Source organism: Fusarium oxysporum, chromosome II, assembly GCF_013085055.1.
Source record: "Fusarium oxysporum Fo47 chromosome II, complete sequence".
Lineage (NCBI taxonomy): Eukaryota > Fungi > Ascomycota > Sordariomycetes > Hypocreales > Nectriaceae > Fusarium > Fusarium oxysporum.
In genome coordinates, this window is record NC_072841.1 from 814,183 (window position 1) to 828,400 (window position 14,218).

Below are 14,218 nucleotides of genomic sequence, written 5' to 3' on the forward strand. Positions count from 1 at the left end.
CAGTGGGACGGAACTTTGACACATGACAGATTGCAACTGTCCCCAGAACCAATCTCGCATTGCAGAGTTACTGTTGATGATCTGACATACGAGAAATAGACAGGTAATGGCTGAGCATCGGAAGTCGTGTTCACTCAAACCCGGCAATTTCGTGGCTGCGTCACCGCTCAACAAAGACAAGGACAACATCACTCAAAACGCCAAGCCGCAACACAATTCGCTACCAACACCAGCCAATCATCTCCCTTGAACGACAAAGCCTCTTCTCAGCCTCGCCCACCATCCAGACCAAGCTGGCCCTTTCGGACCGACCTTGTGCACGCGAGGCTCCTTCAGGTCTAGTCTGGGGTTCAGTGTGCCTTAGCCCGAACCGTGTTTCTCCAGGTTCAGTTAAGTCTAAAGACCTGATGGGGGTGGTAGATGCGCTGTTTGGAAATTGAGCAATTAATTGTTCATTTCAGGTTTCAGGATCGACTGAATGATTTATTTCGTCTGACCGCGACAAAATGAAGCAAAAAACAGGGGGACCTGATCGACGTTTGTGCTTTAGTAGCGGAACCACCGCGATTCATGCGAACCCACTGAAAAGCACACGACGAGCGTTCCAAGTTCCTTCGAGAAAGCCGCTAGACACGGCCTGTCCGGCAACTACTGCACGATGAGGCCACAGACCTTGCAGTTTTGTTTAAAGTATACAGTGCGCGCGAGACTGGCTCAGGCAGTAGATTATTGGTTGGCATACCACACTGTGTTTGCTGTGCTGACCCGGAGCATCGCACCGGGTTGCGGGAGCACACCGTCCGGACACCATCGGTATGCCTCGGTATTTGACACCGTCTACGGAAACACGACTGGAAATAACTCCTGTCACGAATTACCATTAAGGGTTCACCTTGATGGAATCAAGTTCAATGCCCTCAGTGCTGTTTTGCTGTGATTAACACGAAATGGTCGTACACTTGTTCCATAAAAAAACAATCGTCGTTGACATACTGTCATTCTGATCACAGAACCTGAATCATCTGATTCTTGAGCTTCAGATGAGCGACGTGGCATCAGGAGTTCAGTAGAACAAACTCAACCAATCTGTCGCCAATTAAGCGAACATCGGGAAAGCCATGAACCACAGATCATGTCATAATTGAGGGGAGCAGATATTTCCGTACCTAGTTTGCGATCAAAGAACGGGTTTGTCCTCTCGTCTGGAGGCATACTTTGAAGTTGACTTCGTCAAACCCCTCACTGCAAACTCAACAACGCATGATGCGGCCGGAGCATAATCCTCGACTGGGAGCGCCTCCTTTCAGAAACACTCCGCCTCATTGCTGGGACACGAAAGAAAAGCACAGACGAGCTTGTACGCCCTACAACGCGCAAGCTTGTTACCCCGGATGTGAGGTTGAGCTGATACGCGACACAGCCGCACAGGTGCTCTTGTTTCAAGCGAGATGACAGCTGCGCCGCAAACTTTAATGCACAAGGTCTTGCGTTACGCGGAATTCTAGGCAGGTCTGCAGTGGCATTGACAATGAAGGTGGTGATTATCGATAAGAAAACTGTCTCGCTTTCGGATAGACGCGAAAAAAGAAGCATACCCGTAGCGTGAAAGTCAATGCCTAGCAGCTTGAAGAGGTGCTGCCTGTGTGTGCAGCTTTGACATATGTCTCCTCGTGATATACTGCGTAAATGATCATACTTTGCGTATGAAGTTAATAGCGAACCATTGAAGGGACTGGTAGAATCCGTGGCTGCGGTAGTTACAGCTCAAGACAGGCAACACAGGCCAACGATATCTGATGAACTCACCATATTTGGTCAATTTACTCACGAGCTGTTAGCTGGACGCTATGCATCAATTACACTTCAAAACAGTTTTATACCAACACTCAAAGCGTCTTCTCTTCGGCAGCTTCATGCCGAACGGTTGACTAAAATACCACATGGCTCACTCAGCCCCTTGAACAACGACTGGCACTAAAGGAACATCTCCAATCTGAATATCTTCCGAAACCGACATCAAAGTCTATCCGCGCGTTAAAAAGAAACTGTAAGGCTTAGGGCTTAGCTCGTAGTTATAATTGCCTTTATCGTTGAGGTGATCTGCCATATACGCGTATGTCCAGCCCCACATTCTCAAGATCTACGCTACTCAGATCTAGATTATTCACGTATAACTCCCATCCGCGTATAGAGCGTGAACAATTTTAGATGCATAGCGTCAGCTTGGGAAAGGTTGTTTACACGTAAAGATATTTATATAGTCTGATCAAGAAAGCCAAGACATTCTCGAGCTTCTACTCTCAACTCATTGACTTTGACATTCATCTGTTTGACATTTAACGACGGAACACCAAAACTCGACCTCACTAACGTGATTGAGAGCTTCAATAAATCGACACTCGAGAATAATTCACCATGGCGGGATACATCTTCTATAATTATAACCCTAATATGGTGGCAGCTGTCATCTTTATTGCTGTCTTCGGTCTCTCTGCATTATTACACACCTACCAGCTTATTCGATCGCGAACATGGTACTTCATTCCGTTTTTGATCGGATGTCTTTGTACGTGGCCGCCAATGTCCAGGTATCATTGCTCCACTAACATTGTCTTCAGTTGAGTGTGTAGGCTACGTCGGTCGAGCTCTATCAGCGCAAGAAGCACCAGACTTCACCAAGAACCCCTACATCATCCAGTCTCTTCTCTTGCTGCTCGGTCCAGCCCTCCTCGCTGCTTCGATTTACATGGTTCTCGGCCGTCTCATTCGACTTCTCGATGCTGGCGACCTTTCCATCATCAGCCCCAGATGGTTGACTAAGGTCTTTGTTGCTGGCGATGTCATGTCCTTCCTTGCACAGAGTGCTGGTACGTACCCCGAAGCCGTTAAACTTCACATTACTAACTGTCAAAGGTGGTGGTATGCTCGCAACAGCAAAGACTAAGAGTGCTGTCAAGCGAGGCGAGAACATCATCGTCGGTGGCCTAGGCATTCAGATCATTTTCTTCGGCTTCTTCATGGTCGTCACTCTCGTCTTCCACCTCCGCATCAACCGCAACCCTACACAAAAGTCTCAGGAGATCACAACGCCTTGGAAGAAGCTCCTCATCGTTCTTTACTCAGCCAGTCTGTTCATCATGGTCCGATCCGTCTTCCGTGTCGCCGAGTATGTCATGGGCAAGGACAGTGAGCTCCAATCGAAGGAGTACTTTATCTACATCTTCGATGCTCTCCTCATGAGTCTCGTTGTGGTCTCCCTCAATGTGTTCCATCCCAGCCGCGTGATCAACCATGATAAGGACAGGAAGCGAATTGTCAGCCAGGATGGATATGCGCTGGAGAGCCAGCCCGTGGGCGGAGATGACAGAGACCGACGATACTCACTCTCACCTGTCCGTCCTAAGCATACCCATTGAGGGATATATGGAGAAGTGAACTAGGAGCGGGACGGATTCGGGGTTGATATGGCCATCGAGAGCTAATGGAGCCAGTGTTTTGAAGCGAGTGGGACTGATACGATCTCCAGTCAATGTGGGAAGAAAGCGGTAAAACTTCTATAGATTTGAACACTGTTATAATAGATTTCTTTTGTTACATTGCAAGAAGCAACGTGATTCATGACGAGTCTGAATCGTATCATGCATGGATGTGAAGTCAATGCTTCAAGATGCGCAACATGGATTTCTATACGCTGCATCGTAAAGTGGAACACAACATTATCTGGCATGGTATTTGACTTCCAGTTACAGGTCAACATCGATAAACGATCCATATCGATGGACCCTTCTGCAGAACTCATACGAGATACCATGAGATCATGAGGCTCAAAGTGGCACCTCTCCAAAGAGACATTCTTCCGTGTCCTGAATCATCACGATCCCCTTCCATGGAAGCAATTTATGGAGATCAAAAGACTTGTTCTCATCCCTGGCTGAACAGCGGGACGTGCATTCGTTGCAATGAGACATGGGGATGCATATGAGACATCCATTTGGCATCCAAGTTCCGAATATGCGGAAACAAAAGCGAACCTGGTCGGGCGATTTCTTTTTCGGGGAGGCCATCGCGGGAACATGGACAATCACGGAGATGGGAATTCAAGCAAGCGGCGTTTATGCCCAAAGCAGTCACTATTGACGATGACGAGATGATGCAGTATTTCGATCATCGCAGGGGGACACTTGTCACACCGGGGGGGCATAGAGTTATTTTCGGGGCTTGAGTTTCTAAACGCGAAATGCGCTGCTGCACCCGATGAGCAAACAACGGATGATCTGACATCTCGAACAGAGATCTGACAGCGGAGTTTTTCATTCGTTGTGATAGCCCAGCAATTGACTTTTTCCCTACGTTTTTTTACTTTTCTCAACAAGCGAAGAACCGTATTGTTTTTGCCCCGGGAACGTGATCGGAGCAAGCCGAATAACGTGAACCCTCAACGCGTGACATTCCATAACATGGTCAGACCGACGTACATGAGGAGAACCTGTTTGCTGCGCGAATTCTTGGTGCAGGAGAAGGTACCCAGTCGTCGATCGATGTGTTTCCTGTTAGGCTTCACCTCCTCTTGAGTGCGAGTCTACCTGTCTTTGCAGAGAGTTCGCCAACAGAGGAAGATCTCATTTGAAGTGGAGTCGCACTGTGAAGCTGAGGCTTTAGCGTGGTCCAAACAGATGTCGACGTGGCACAGTGTTTATGTAGGTGGCTATGAGAAGGAGGCTGCCTCCAAGAACTCTCTCTCCGTATCGTTGTTGATGGCTTCCCCTCACTTCAACGATTCTGTTGCAAGCCATAACGCAATATATGCTGAGCTTGAAGCCAGCCAGTCACTGGACTATTAATACTGACGTTCGGTCGGCCAGTTTCTACTCAAGATTTGTCTATAAGTAACGCTCTCGGCCAACCTTCTTGATGCTCCAAGCCTGTCTCCACCCCCATTCAAACTACAGGTCGCTAAACCAAGTTGCACTGTCCATCGGGTATGTACTCTTTGGTCTACTGCACTGTCTTTGCCTGCTAATTTCTCTGCTGGCTAGTCCCCTTTTAGATCCCTCGCCCGTTCGCCAGTTCGGTTGGCTGCTTGTTCCTTGGCTCTTCAAGACGGGTGGTACGAGTAAAAACTGGACCTCAAGGTCACTCTCCTGCAAAGTTTCAGTGGCAAAGTACTTTACTCATCCTCCTCTTGTGTTCCTCTCGTCCCACCCCAGTGTCAGAAAGTCTTCCGTCTCGCTCTGGCTGCGGTTTGCTTGCCCACCCCTGGTCTTTCCTCGAAATCTCCTTCTCTTGCAAACCCGCTTCTCACCTCATCTTCTCTTCTCGTCTTTCCATCCCTTCCCTAACCTGATCTCTCTCTTCTATCCACACTTTTCTTTTCCTCCTCATACAACCAGCCAAAAAACACCAAACGAATTCTATATACCGCAGATCTGCGACCCCTTAATCAACCTTTCCAATATCGAAGTTTCTGCAATTTGACTCCTGGTCACCCCGAACAACCCCCCGCATTATGGTCCAAGGCGAAAGGGCCGAATAACACCTGCACCTCGTCTCCTGGAATCAAGCCAGCCCTTCCAATCTCCCATACTCCCCGCCCACCCGGTCGACCGACTACCAAGTCGCCCCGAATATACCTTCGAGACGACACCTCTTATCGCGGTCCCCCGCAAAATCCCCAGACTTTTGGCTTGCTGGCTGCTTGCCTTTTCGTCTCCCCCGCGATATCATAATCTAAATACCCCCGAGTAGTCTCAACGACCCTCGAGCTTATCGTACTTCCTTAGTATCATCGTCTCTGGAAGTCAATCGTTCTTGTCGTCGCCTACCCCGACGACCCGACCCGGCCGTTGATAACTTTCTTTGATACTGACAAGGAAACTCACAATGTCAACGGCAGCAAAACCAGCAATGACAACCGCCGTAAAGAGGGCCTGCGATGGCTGCCATCGTCGCAAGGTCAAGTGTGATAGTGGTATCACCTGTCGCAACTGTGCAACTGCTGGTATCGAATGCACATATCTCGCTATTCCTCAGAAGAAAGGTCCCAAGGGTTCTCGCGCAAAAGTAATCACCGAATTGAGAGACAACCAACGTCAGGCCAGTCTTGCTGCCAAGGTGCAAAACAGACTCGCTGGACAACCCGTTGACCTTACCATTCCTGCTCTCAACCCTACGGCTGGCATGTTGTCCAATGACCTGATCAAGGCTTGTGTCAACTACTATTTCGAAAATGCTTACTCGACACTGCCTTTCCTCGACCGAAACCAAATCGAACACATGATGCTAAATATGGAAAGTGGCCGCGACAGGTACTGTCTCTTTGCAGCTCTCTGCGCATATGTAGTACTTCAGCCCGGTATGATCCTGCCAACTTCATCGGCAGAAGAGTCCTTCAACCTTCAGCAGCATCCCGGCGCCAACATCGCCGCAAGCAATTTGCTTCTTGAGGAGTGCCTACGCGTTCGAAAGGGCTCCGATTACTTTGAGACACCGAACTTCAATATTATGGTCACAAACATTTTCATCTACTCCTGCATCAAGATAGTCGACGGACCAGACAGAGCGTGGTACTACCTACGAGAGGCCACAACTATGGCTCTCCTTACAAACATGGACAAGGAAGAAAACTATGCCCAGTTTCCTCAAACTGAGGCTGTCCGAAGACGCCGATTTTTCTGGTTCTTGTTCGCCACTGAGCGCGTCTACTTTTTCAACCGCCGTCGCCCCTTGTCCCTTTATGCGACAATCGCACCTAGCCAGATGCACGACGACCCCAATGATGCCTTGTATCCCGAGCTTCACGCCTTTTTCATCATGTGCAACATCTTCCGACCTATGGACGACTCTTTCCTGGCCGCTTGGAGAAATGGTTGCGACCATCTCGACTGTCATCAAATTACTGGTCTAAAGAATCACCTCAAGGAGTCGCAAGCCACGAACCCCTTCCATCCCGAGAATGCCTATATGGCCAGTCAACAATTCCTCAACAATGCAATCTGGCAGCTCAACAATACCCAAAGTCAATACCACGGCGATCTCGCACGACAAATGACCAGCAAGATGGCTTCTTCTTTCGCGGGCCAGCCACTTGAGCTTGCAAAGTCCTGCTTGGTATGTATCATATGTCTTGTTTGAATAACAAACCTCTAACAAATTCACAGTTCCCCAAGCTACTCGAGATCTGTCTCAACTTGACTACCTATTTGGCTAACCTGCCTCCGGATCGACACCCATTGGCGGTGGGCCCTCACCAGTGGCTCCAGGATCTCCTCGCCTCTCTTGACCCTGCCCGAAATGGCGACTTTGCATTCACTCCTCTCTTGTTGGCGAAGGTCAACGAGATTCTTCCACGTCTGGCCGACCCACTACTGCGAAACGCCCCAGAGAACGGCTCTTTCCAAATGTCTGCTGACATATTCGACGGTTTTGGTAATGCCGGTATGGCCAGCATGCCACAAATGAATGATTACAACCAAGGCATGGTCGTCGACGAGAATGAGACCAAGTACGATTTGAGTGGCAGTAGTCCTGACACAATCCCCAACTCCAATTACTCGAATGGTACGCCCCCTGGTACGCAACCAGGCAGTGACATCGCTTCAGCATTTGTCGGCTCACCTGCTAATGTCATGTCCCCTGGCATCGATTACAATGTCGGCAACGTGGGCATGAGCGGTTTTGACATGTCTGAAATGGGCATGAATTCATTCACAGCCTCTCAGCCTAATCCACTGAGCAACATACAACATCAACAGCGTGTTGGAAGTCAACCGCCCTTACAGGGTATACAGAACCAAAATGTCAACAGTTCAGCCATGAACCCAACAATAAACCAAATATATGGTATACAACAACCCCAGCGGCAGAATAGCTATCAGATGCAAAACCAGCCCCCTTTGTCGCAAATGGGGTCAATGCCTGACATGGACTTTTCGATGCGATAATTACACCAAAATTAAAAACATATCTTGTTTGGGCCTAGATGCCTGGGCAAGCGCTGTATGCATTTTTCGTTGTCTTCTCTGGAATTACTATGACATGGGCGCACAACACAGCGCTTCTTTTACCTTGCGTTGTATCTATCTTGCGAGCAAGTTTCTGCGGATCAAACGGAAATCGGAGGTTGGCGCTTTGGAGTTTTGGATCACCTGTCTTTCACAAGATAAAGGCTGAGGATCATGTTATGCTTGTTATGTTGTCAAGTGACTTGAATCGGGGATCCCTGAAAACAAATGTTAGGTTACGGATGGCTCTACATTTATGGTGTTATGCACATTCTTCACTTTGTGGTTATAGAATTATGAATCAAAACTTTACTCTATTCAATTAATCTTGAACTTCTCTCTCGTCGTGCACTGAACCAGTTTGGCCCGAGCATTAATTCGGCCACTTCGCTTGTGATTTAATAGATTTAATTGTAAATTCTGGGTATTTGCTGGTATCTTTGTTTTCGTTCTGTAGGTATCGTAACGCCAAAGTCAACCCCGTTCATTCATTACTTCGTAACCAAAAATTCCAACTCTCATCAATGCTAACGTCTCGCAGTCACAGACCGTACAGCTAGCACCTCTATCCTCGCAGCATACAAACTCATTAGATGGCACACGGGATCTCCCCAAATAACACTCCTCAACCTCTCCTCGGAGCACGTCACTGCCACAACTCCTTCATCGAGACGCTCTCGCACCGTCTTGCGATCTTTGGGCTTGGCGTCTAGGTCCCCTGAGCGCAGCACCACGATACGGCCTGCGTTGCTCAGTGTGCACGGGGGGACGTTCCATGTTGGTTTCTTGCGTGATTTATTGGTGTCTTTTCGTTGGGATGGTGGTGGTGAAGCGAGTAGGTCGAGAAGACTTTTGACGTAGGCTTTGTCGGCGCGGACAACGGGATCTCCTTCGTTGACGAAGCTCAGGAAGATGCTCTTTCTGAGAGCGTGAGTATCCGGTTTTGCTAGTGGGAGGAGAGACACAGGTGGTGCACCGAACGTGACGCAGTGTATTCTCTTAAAGCAATTCGTCAAGACGTTGAGTTCACTCTCTGCCGCATTCGTCTGGGCTACCATGTGCGAGTATAGCAACGCAGCAATAGCACCACCAGCCGAATGTCCCGTGATTAAAAGACTGAACGTCGAGCGCTTGGGGTCCTCTTGAAGAAGCTGTCTCAGCCTTGCAGCTACCGGGCGAACCATCTTCTTAGCAACGGAGAGAAAGCCCGCGTGGCACAAGTTTCCTGGATCATCGAGGAAGTTGAGTGGGCTGATGGGTGCAGAATTGAGATTGACGGCCCAATCCATGAAACTTGCCGTACCGCGGATGGCGAAGACTATGGTGTTCATGTCGTCCATGGAAACGGACTTAATGCAGGTCTGTCTAGGACCAGCGAGCCAGTCGGATGAGACGTGGGCGTCTCGTTCGGTGCCGCGAGGTCTTTCGTAGACACGTTGGGAGTACTGAGCGGCGAGACAAAGGAGAGGCCACGTGGGCATATGCCTGCTTCTGTTAGAAGAGAATTGAAACTTGAAGGATACACATACAGAGATAGTGGAGGAAGTGTTGAAGGAAGCTTGGAGTTTGCGTATTGCTCGACTTTGGAGAAGTAATTGCCCGACACAACAGATGCAGCAACATTGCATGATGACTTTTCCTTGTTCTTCACCTTTCCCAAACCCTTATCGACTTGATCCGTCTTTGGCTCCTGATCTGCGATGGCGCAGTTGAAGAGCGTATTCTCATTGCCCTTTACTTTCTCGTGATCAATAAGTGTCATGATATCGTTGAACCGATCATACAGCGCATTCGTCGACTGAGCAATCTGCGCACATCCATGCCAAGCCGATAGCCCATCGTCGTAGAGTTGTGGTGGAATTGATTCCTTGGCGAGATTCACCATTGAGCCTGTGAAACGGTTCAATGACGATGAGAGGGTCTGGTGTGAGTTTGGCGTTGCGAGATGATGCGGTGGAGTAAAAGCAGACAAGTTGGGGTGCGATTGCTGCGAGCCGAGGTGATAGTGATTGTTGATCACCACCGGCTGAGTGCTAAAGTTCGGCGGTGCTGGGAGATAGCCAGCGGGCTGGAAGTGAGGCTGTGATTGAGAGGCATGGTGCTGATTATACGGAAGAACGGGTCTCAACGCCGCAGTATTCGGACGCAAGTTTCCTGGATAAGGGGGCGGCTCAATCTGAGGTCTAGCAGGACGAAAGACATTTGGAGGATCTGTTATCTTGGGCTTAGAAGAAGCTATCGTTTTATTGGTTTTCGTCCCCTTCTTGGACTTCTTGCTCGACTTCTTGGGCTTTGTGCCACCAAAAAGCCAAAAGGCCATCGTGACGTAGGGGTTTTCAAGCGCGAGTAGAGGGGTTGATTTACATTGCCATCGGAGATAACAAGAACGTGAGGAAGAAAAACAGTAAACAAAGAGTGAAGAAGATGGCGAGAATCATGAAAAGGTCACTCACACATGACCCAGGCCGAGGATATTCTTAGCAACAGCTCTGATTGAGTGCTTTGGGTAGCGGGGCCTTCTCAGCCCGGTCGATCGTTCCCCTGTCGAACCACCTCACGCCAGTATAACCAACACACTTCCTCCCCTAAGAACAGAGGGCCAATGCTCAAGTTATTATGTCACGTAGATAAGAAAGCCCTTAGCGGACCTCACTAAAGAAGCGAAAGCTGCTGAGCCCCTGTCAAACAGTCGTCATTCGTCAAACGCTAACCAATCAGTGACATACAGCCAAGGATGACTCTACAGAGCGAGGACATTGGATGGAGGTGCAGCTGAATGCAGCTTTGTTAACTAGGATCATTGGAGTCGGCGGCAATGGATAACCCTATGGCTGGATGACTCGATGATTGCATTGTCTGAGGCAAAAATTGGGAAAGGACATGTGAAATTGTGAATTGCACGAGTTGGGGTTTGGGATTTGAGACATTGAGATGGGGATGAGGTGATGGAGAGGCTGTGTTGAAAGGGTGTTAGCTGGTGGATTTTGGTGGTGGAGGTTAACTAGATGGCCGGCTTCGTCGGAGTTAAAAGACCTTAGACTAAGGATTAGAGGAGTGAAAATTAATTAGGCAAGATTGTCAAAGAATCCGCTAAACTTATCATGAATTATCCTATCTCTGTCTGAATATTTATGTCAGTTAGGTAAAGTTCTCTGGTATCCTCTAGATTGGTCATGACATTATCCTAAGTTTATGCTTACAGATGCCCATAGGCACTAAAGATCCATAAGACCCCCTTTGTGACCTACCTACTCGTACTCTATAGACATGCCTTCCATGTTTTGACTACCTGTGATCTTGATGTGCAGCTCAAAAACCCTCCGACCCAGTCCTTCAACCAACGCAACCTTGGCTGCCAAATGCCTCCCGCCATCACTCATCTTATCTTCTGCCCAGTTATTTCCGTAAGAGGAAGGGAATAGTGCCTTCGGACCCGATGGCTGTGGAATCTCGAGCTTCTCATATTCGGCTAGGCAGAGCCGCGACCGCTGGTTCTTCATGCGCCTCTGGATCTCGCCTGCACTGAGACCCTCAATCTCTCCATAGAGCTGATTTGGCTGTAAATCTTCATTCGAGGTCCGGGCGTGTTCTATAAAACTGTGAAGATCAAAGACCCGGCACCACAGATGCCACGTTGACGGATCGGTCCTCCCTTTGAGCACTTCGCGATTTATACCCCATATGACAGCCGTATACGCAAATCGACCAACACCTTGTCCATTTGGCCCTTGATCCGAGTTTGATCTTTCTGGGACCTCAGGCATAAAATTAATAAAGTGAATGCCGCCAAAATACCTCTCACCGTCTCCTTTGTGCTGGCACCTCTTAAAAGCCCAGCGTGACGGTATCTGGGTGGCGCGACCTTGGTAACGGCTAAAAGGAGGGTGACTGCCTCCACTGTCCATTGTAAAATCCAGCTTCTGCTTATCCAAAACGAAATACACAGGTCCAGTCTCCGGGCCCTCTTCAGGAGAAGGACCGGCCGTTGCATTGATGGGGCTCTGCTGAAGCAGAATGCTGATGTCCTTCTTGGTGGCCTCGTCGAGAGATGGAGTGAGCGAGAGACGTCGATCGACTTCGCCAATCGATGACTCTACAACGAACGAGCCTCGAGTTATCCTGGGATTAATGGGAACAATATGCTGATGGTAGACTCTTCGATACATATTAACAGTGCCCATATACTCTAGCAGCAAGGCAGGTCGCACAAGGTAATCATCGTCGTATGCGAGATGCATGATACCCAGCCAGAGGTTTCGGGAAGTAGCCTGCGTCCCGTCAGGCACTACCTTACAGGGGCAAATCCACAAGCTGGTGCGTATAGCTGTATCAGTGATCTCCATTGTAGCCAAATTCCCAAGGAAATTAGCCTCATACTTCTTGTCGACCCTGTTGAAAACCCGCCGGCCAAGAATGTGAACGGGTTCTTTGAAGGCGCTAGATGAAGGAGCCAAACAGCCAGGTGCAAAGCCCTGAGGTGCAACATCAGGGCGAGCACGCCATATCAGGACTGACTGGTCTTTGGACTGCCTGACGATGGCCTCTTGAAGACGCAGCAATGCCTTGTCACCTTCGCCATATAGCAATGGCATGTTTAAGTTGAAGAGGCCGAGGAGACAATAGGCCGCATCTTCTTTGCGAGTCGTGATACGGGACGATGCCCAGCTCATTTTGATGGAGACGGCAAAGGAGTCCAAAGTCTGAGGGAGTGTGTCAAGTCCTTGACATCCAGCACAGATACCGTCGCGAACTGCAAAGGCAGAATGCCCCCTTTCGCTTGGGCATGCACATCGGGGTTCTCGAAACAACTGCGGCCAAATACCAGTTCTTTTGCAAATACGATCGAGGAGCGTTAAATCTCTCGAACCAAAGTAAATCCAGTTCTTGTCGTAAAACTCAACATTTCGTGGTGCTATGAGCTCCTGTAAAGTCCATCCTCTGGTGAACCAAAGGCTATCGAAGAAGGAGGTCTCCGATTCATCGAGGATAGCAACTCTATCGGAACCGTCAGAAGATTCGTGATATATGTTTTTGCGGTTCGATAAAGCGTCAAAATCGTCGAGGTAGACATAGCACTTTCTTGACTGCTGATACCATCTGAACATAGAGTTGATGGCCTCTGAGAGTTCTGCGCTGCTCGATTTATCGATGCAGCATGTGTCTACCCAGACATAAGATAAACCATCTTTATCGGCCCGGTCGAGCAGATACCAGATCTTGGAGAACGACTGGCGATCCTGAAAGTCCTGTAATGACCCTTGTGTTAGGTCCTGGAACGTGATTTCGTCTTTCCCCCATCTATGCGATAGAACACCGTACGGTGGGATCTCATTCTCGTCGAAGAAGCTCTCGAGGCGTTCGTCGACGACATTTAAAAGCCGCATTGCGCAAACACGTAAGATATGGGGATGGAATCTGTAGAATTACTATTGTAAGGATTGAAACCAAAAATTGAGATGGAACTTGTAAAGCGGCTGATGATTCCTCACTCAGCGAGGCTTTCGAGAAGGCATTCTTGGGGCAACTGCAACTGCAGGCTGCTTCAGTGCGGCCGACCCTATTGGCTAGCAGTTGCACTCCAACATAACCAGGGCCAAAAGTCTGGAATATCCCTTATATTTCTATAGATCTTTAGTATATATAGCCCTATTTAAGTATAAACTTAGGATAATATTATTATTAACCTAGAAGACAGTAAAGATCTTTACCTAATTAAATATAAATACTTAAATAATATTAGGATAACTTGGGATGAATTAGAGGTCTTTTAACTGCTTTCTGGGAACTTATAAAGAGGCTGATGATTCTGCCGTCATCTGACGAGGCTTTCAAGAAGGAATTCTCTGGTCCTCTATTGCAGTCTGGTATAAGTACCACTTGAGACCTCTGGTAGCGTTGCCGAAACTCAGAGGTTGCACAACGCCTTCCTGCTCCGCGTTCATGTACGCGACTGGGAAATCACAGGCCATAATTGTCAGGAAACAATAGAGGATAATTAAAGGACAATTCTAATATTGTCTAAGCTTAATTTTTGTGTTATTATTGATCCTTATTTTAAAAGAGTGACTCCTGTAGGCTGGCATTCATCATCATCCGTCCAATCCCTGATCCTACAAATCACAGAATCATTTCCCGTACCCAATCTTCCTACATAAATCTTCCCAGGCAGCTCTGCCTAATCTCTTAGTATTTCTGGATTCAGTTGGTAAAGATAAGTC

At 48.4% G+C, this 14,218-nt stretch overlaps 4 protein-coding genes across 4 annotated transcripts; 2 read left to right on the forward strand and 2 right to left on the reverse strand.

Moving 5' to 3' along the window:
• The first annotated feature begins 2,333 nt into the window (after positions 1-2,333).
• On the forward strand, positions 2,334-3,560 carry FOBCDRAFT_287704 (RTA1 like protein-domain-containing protein). The gene is made up of 3 exons (XM_031172600.3): positions 2,334-2,566; positions 2,619-2,867; positions 2,914-3,560. Exons 1-3 carry the CDS (start codon positions 2,416-2,418, stop codon positions 3,414-3,416), a joined length of 903 nt encoding a protein of 300 aa, XP_031049385.2. The 5' UTR covers positions 2,334-2,415; the 3' UTR covers positions 3,417-3,560.
• Positions 3,561-5,678: 2,118 nt separating this feature from the next.
• On the forward strand, positions 5,679-8,339 carry FOBCDRAFT_13334 (uncharacterized protein). Its single transcript, XM_031172601.3, has 2 exons — positions 5,679-7,107; positions 7,158-8,339. Exons 1-2 carry the CDS (start codon positions 5,881-5,883, stop codon positions 7,938-7,940), a joined length of 2,010 nt encoding a protein of 669 aa, XP_031049386.3. The 5' UTR covers positions 5,679-5,880; the 3' UTR covers positions 7,941-8,339.
• FOBCDRAFT_213982 (Alpha/Beta hydrolase protein) lies at positions 8,266-10,627 on the reverse strand. The gene is made up of 2 exons (XM_031172603.3): positions 9,530-10,627; positions 8,266-9,485 (listed from the first exon to the last, which is right to left on the reverse strand). Exons 1-2 carry the CDS (start codon positions 10,318-10,320, stop codon positions 8,528-8,530), a joined length of 1,749 nt encoding a protein of 582 aa, XP_031049388.2. The 5' UTR covers positions 10,321-10,627; the 3' UTR covers positions 8,266-8,527.
• A 481-nt stretch (positions 10,628-11,108) lies between these two features.
• On the reverse strand, positions 11,109-13,001 carry FOBCDRAFT_213984 (uncharacterized protein). The gene has a single exon (XM_031172604.3). The coding sequence runs from the start codon at positions 12,668-12,670 to the stop codon at positions 11,249-11,251; it is 1,422 nt and encodes a 473-aa protein (XP_031049389.3). The 5' UTR covers positions 12,671-13,001; the 3' UTR covers positions 11,109-11,248.
• Between the last annotated feature and the right edge of the window lie 1,217 nt (positions 13,002-14,218).

What these genes read in the sequence shown, in the direction of transcription:
- FOBCDRAFT_287704 (XM_031172600.3), top strand. Translation starts at nt 2,416, where the DNA reads ATGGCGGGATACATCTTCTATAATTATAACCCTAATATGGTGGCAGCT. An exon ending in GTTTTTGATCGGATGTCTTT is followed by an intron (nt 2,567 to 2,618) that starts GTACGTGGCCGC and finishes CATTGTCTTCAG; the next exon opens with TTGAGTGTGTAGGCTACGTC. An exon ending in CTTCCTTGCACAGAGTGCTG is followed by an intron (nt 2,868 to 2,913) that starts GTACGTACCCCG and finishes TAACTGTCAAAG; the next exon opens with GTGGTGGTATGCTCGCAACA.
- FOBCDRAFT_13334 (XM_031172601.3), top strand. Translation starts at nt 5,881, where the DNA reads ATGTCAACGGCAGCAAAACCAGCAATGACAACCGCCGTAAAGAGGGCC. An exon ending in AGCTTGCAAAGTCCTGCTTG is followed by an intron (nt 7,108 to 7,157) that starts GTATGTATCATA and finishes ACAAATTCACAG; the next exon opens with TTCCCCAAGCTACTCGAGAT.
- FOBCDRAFT_213982 (XM_031172603.3), bottom strand. Translation starts at nt 10,320, where the DNA reads ATGGCCTTTTGGCTTTTTGGTGGCACAAAGCCCAAGAAGTCGAGCAAG. An exon ending in ACACTTCCTCCACTATCTCT is followed by an intron (nt 9,486 to 9,529) that starts GTATGTGTATCC and finishes TAACAGAAGCAG; the next exon opens with GCATATGCCCACGTGGCCTC.
- FOBCDRAFT_213984 (XM_031172604.3), bottom strand. Translation starts at nt 12,670, where the DNA reads ATGAGCTGGGCATCGTCCCGTATCACGACTCGCAAAGAAGATGCGGCC.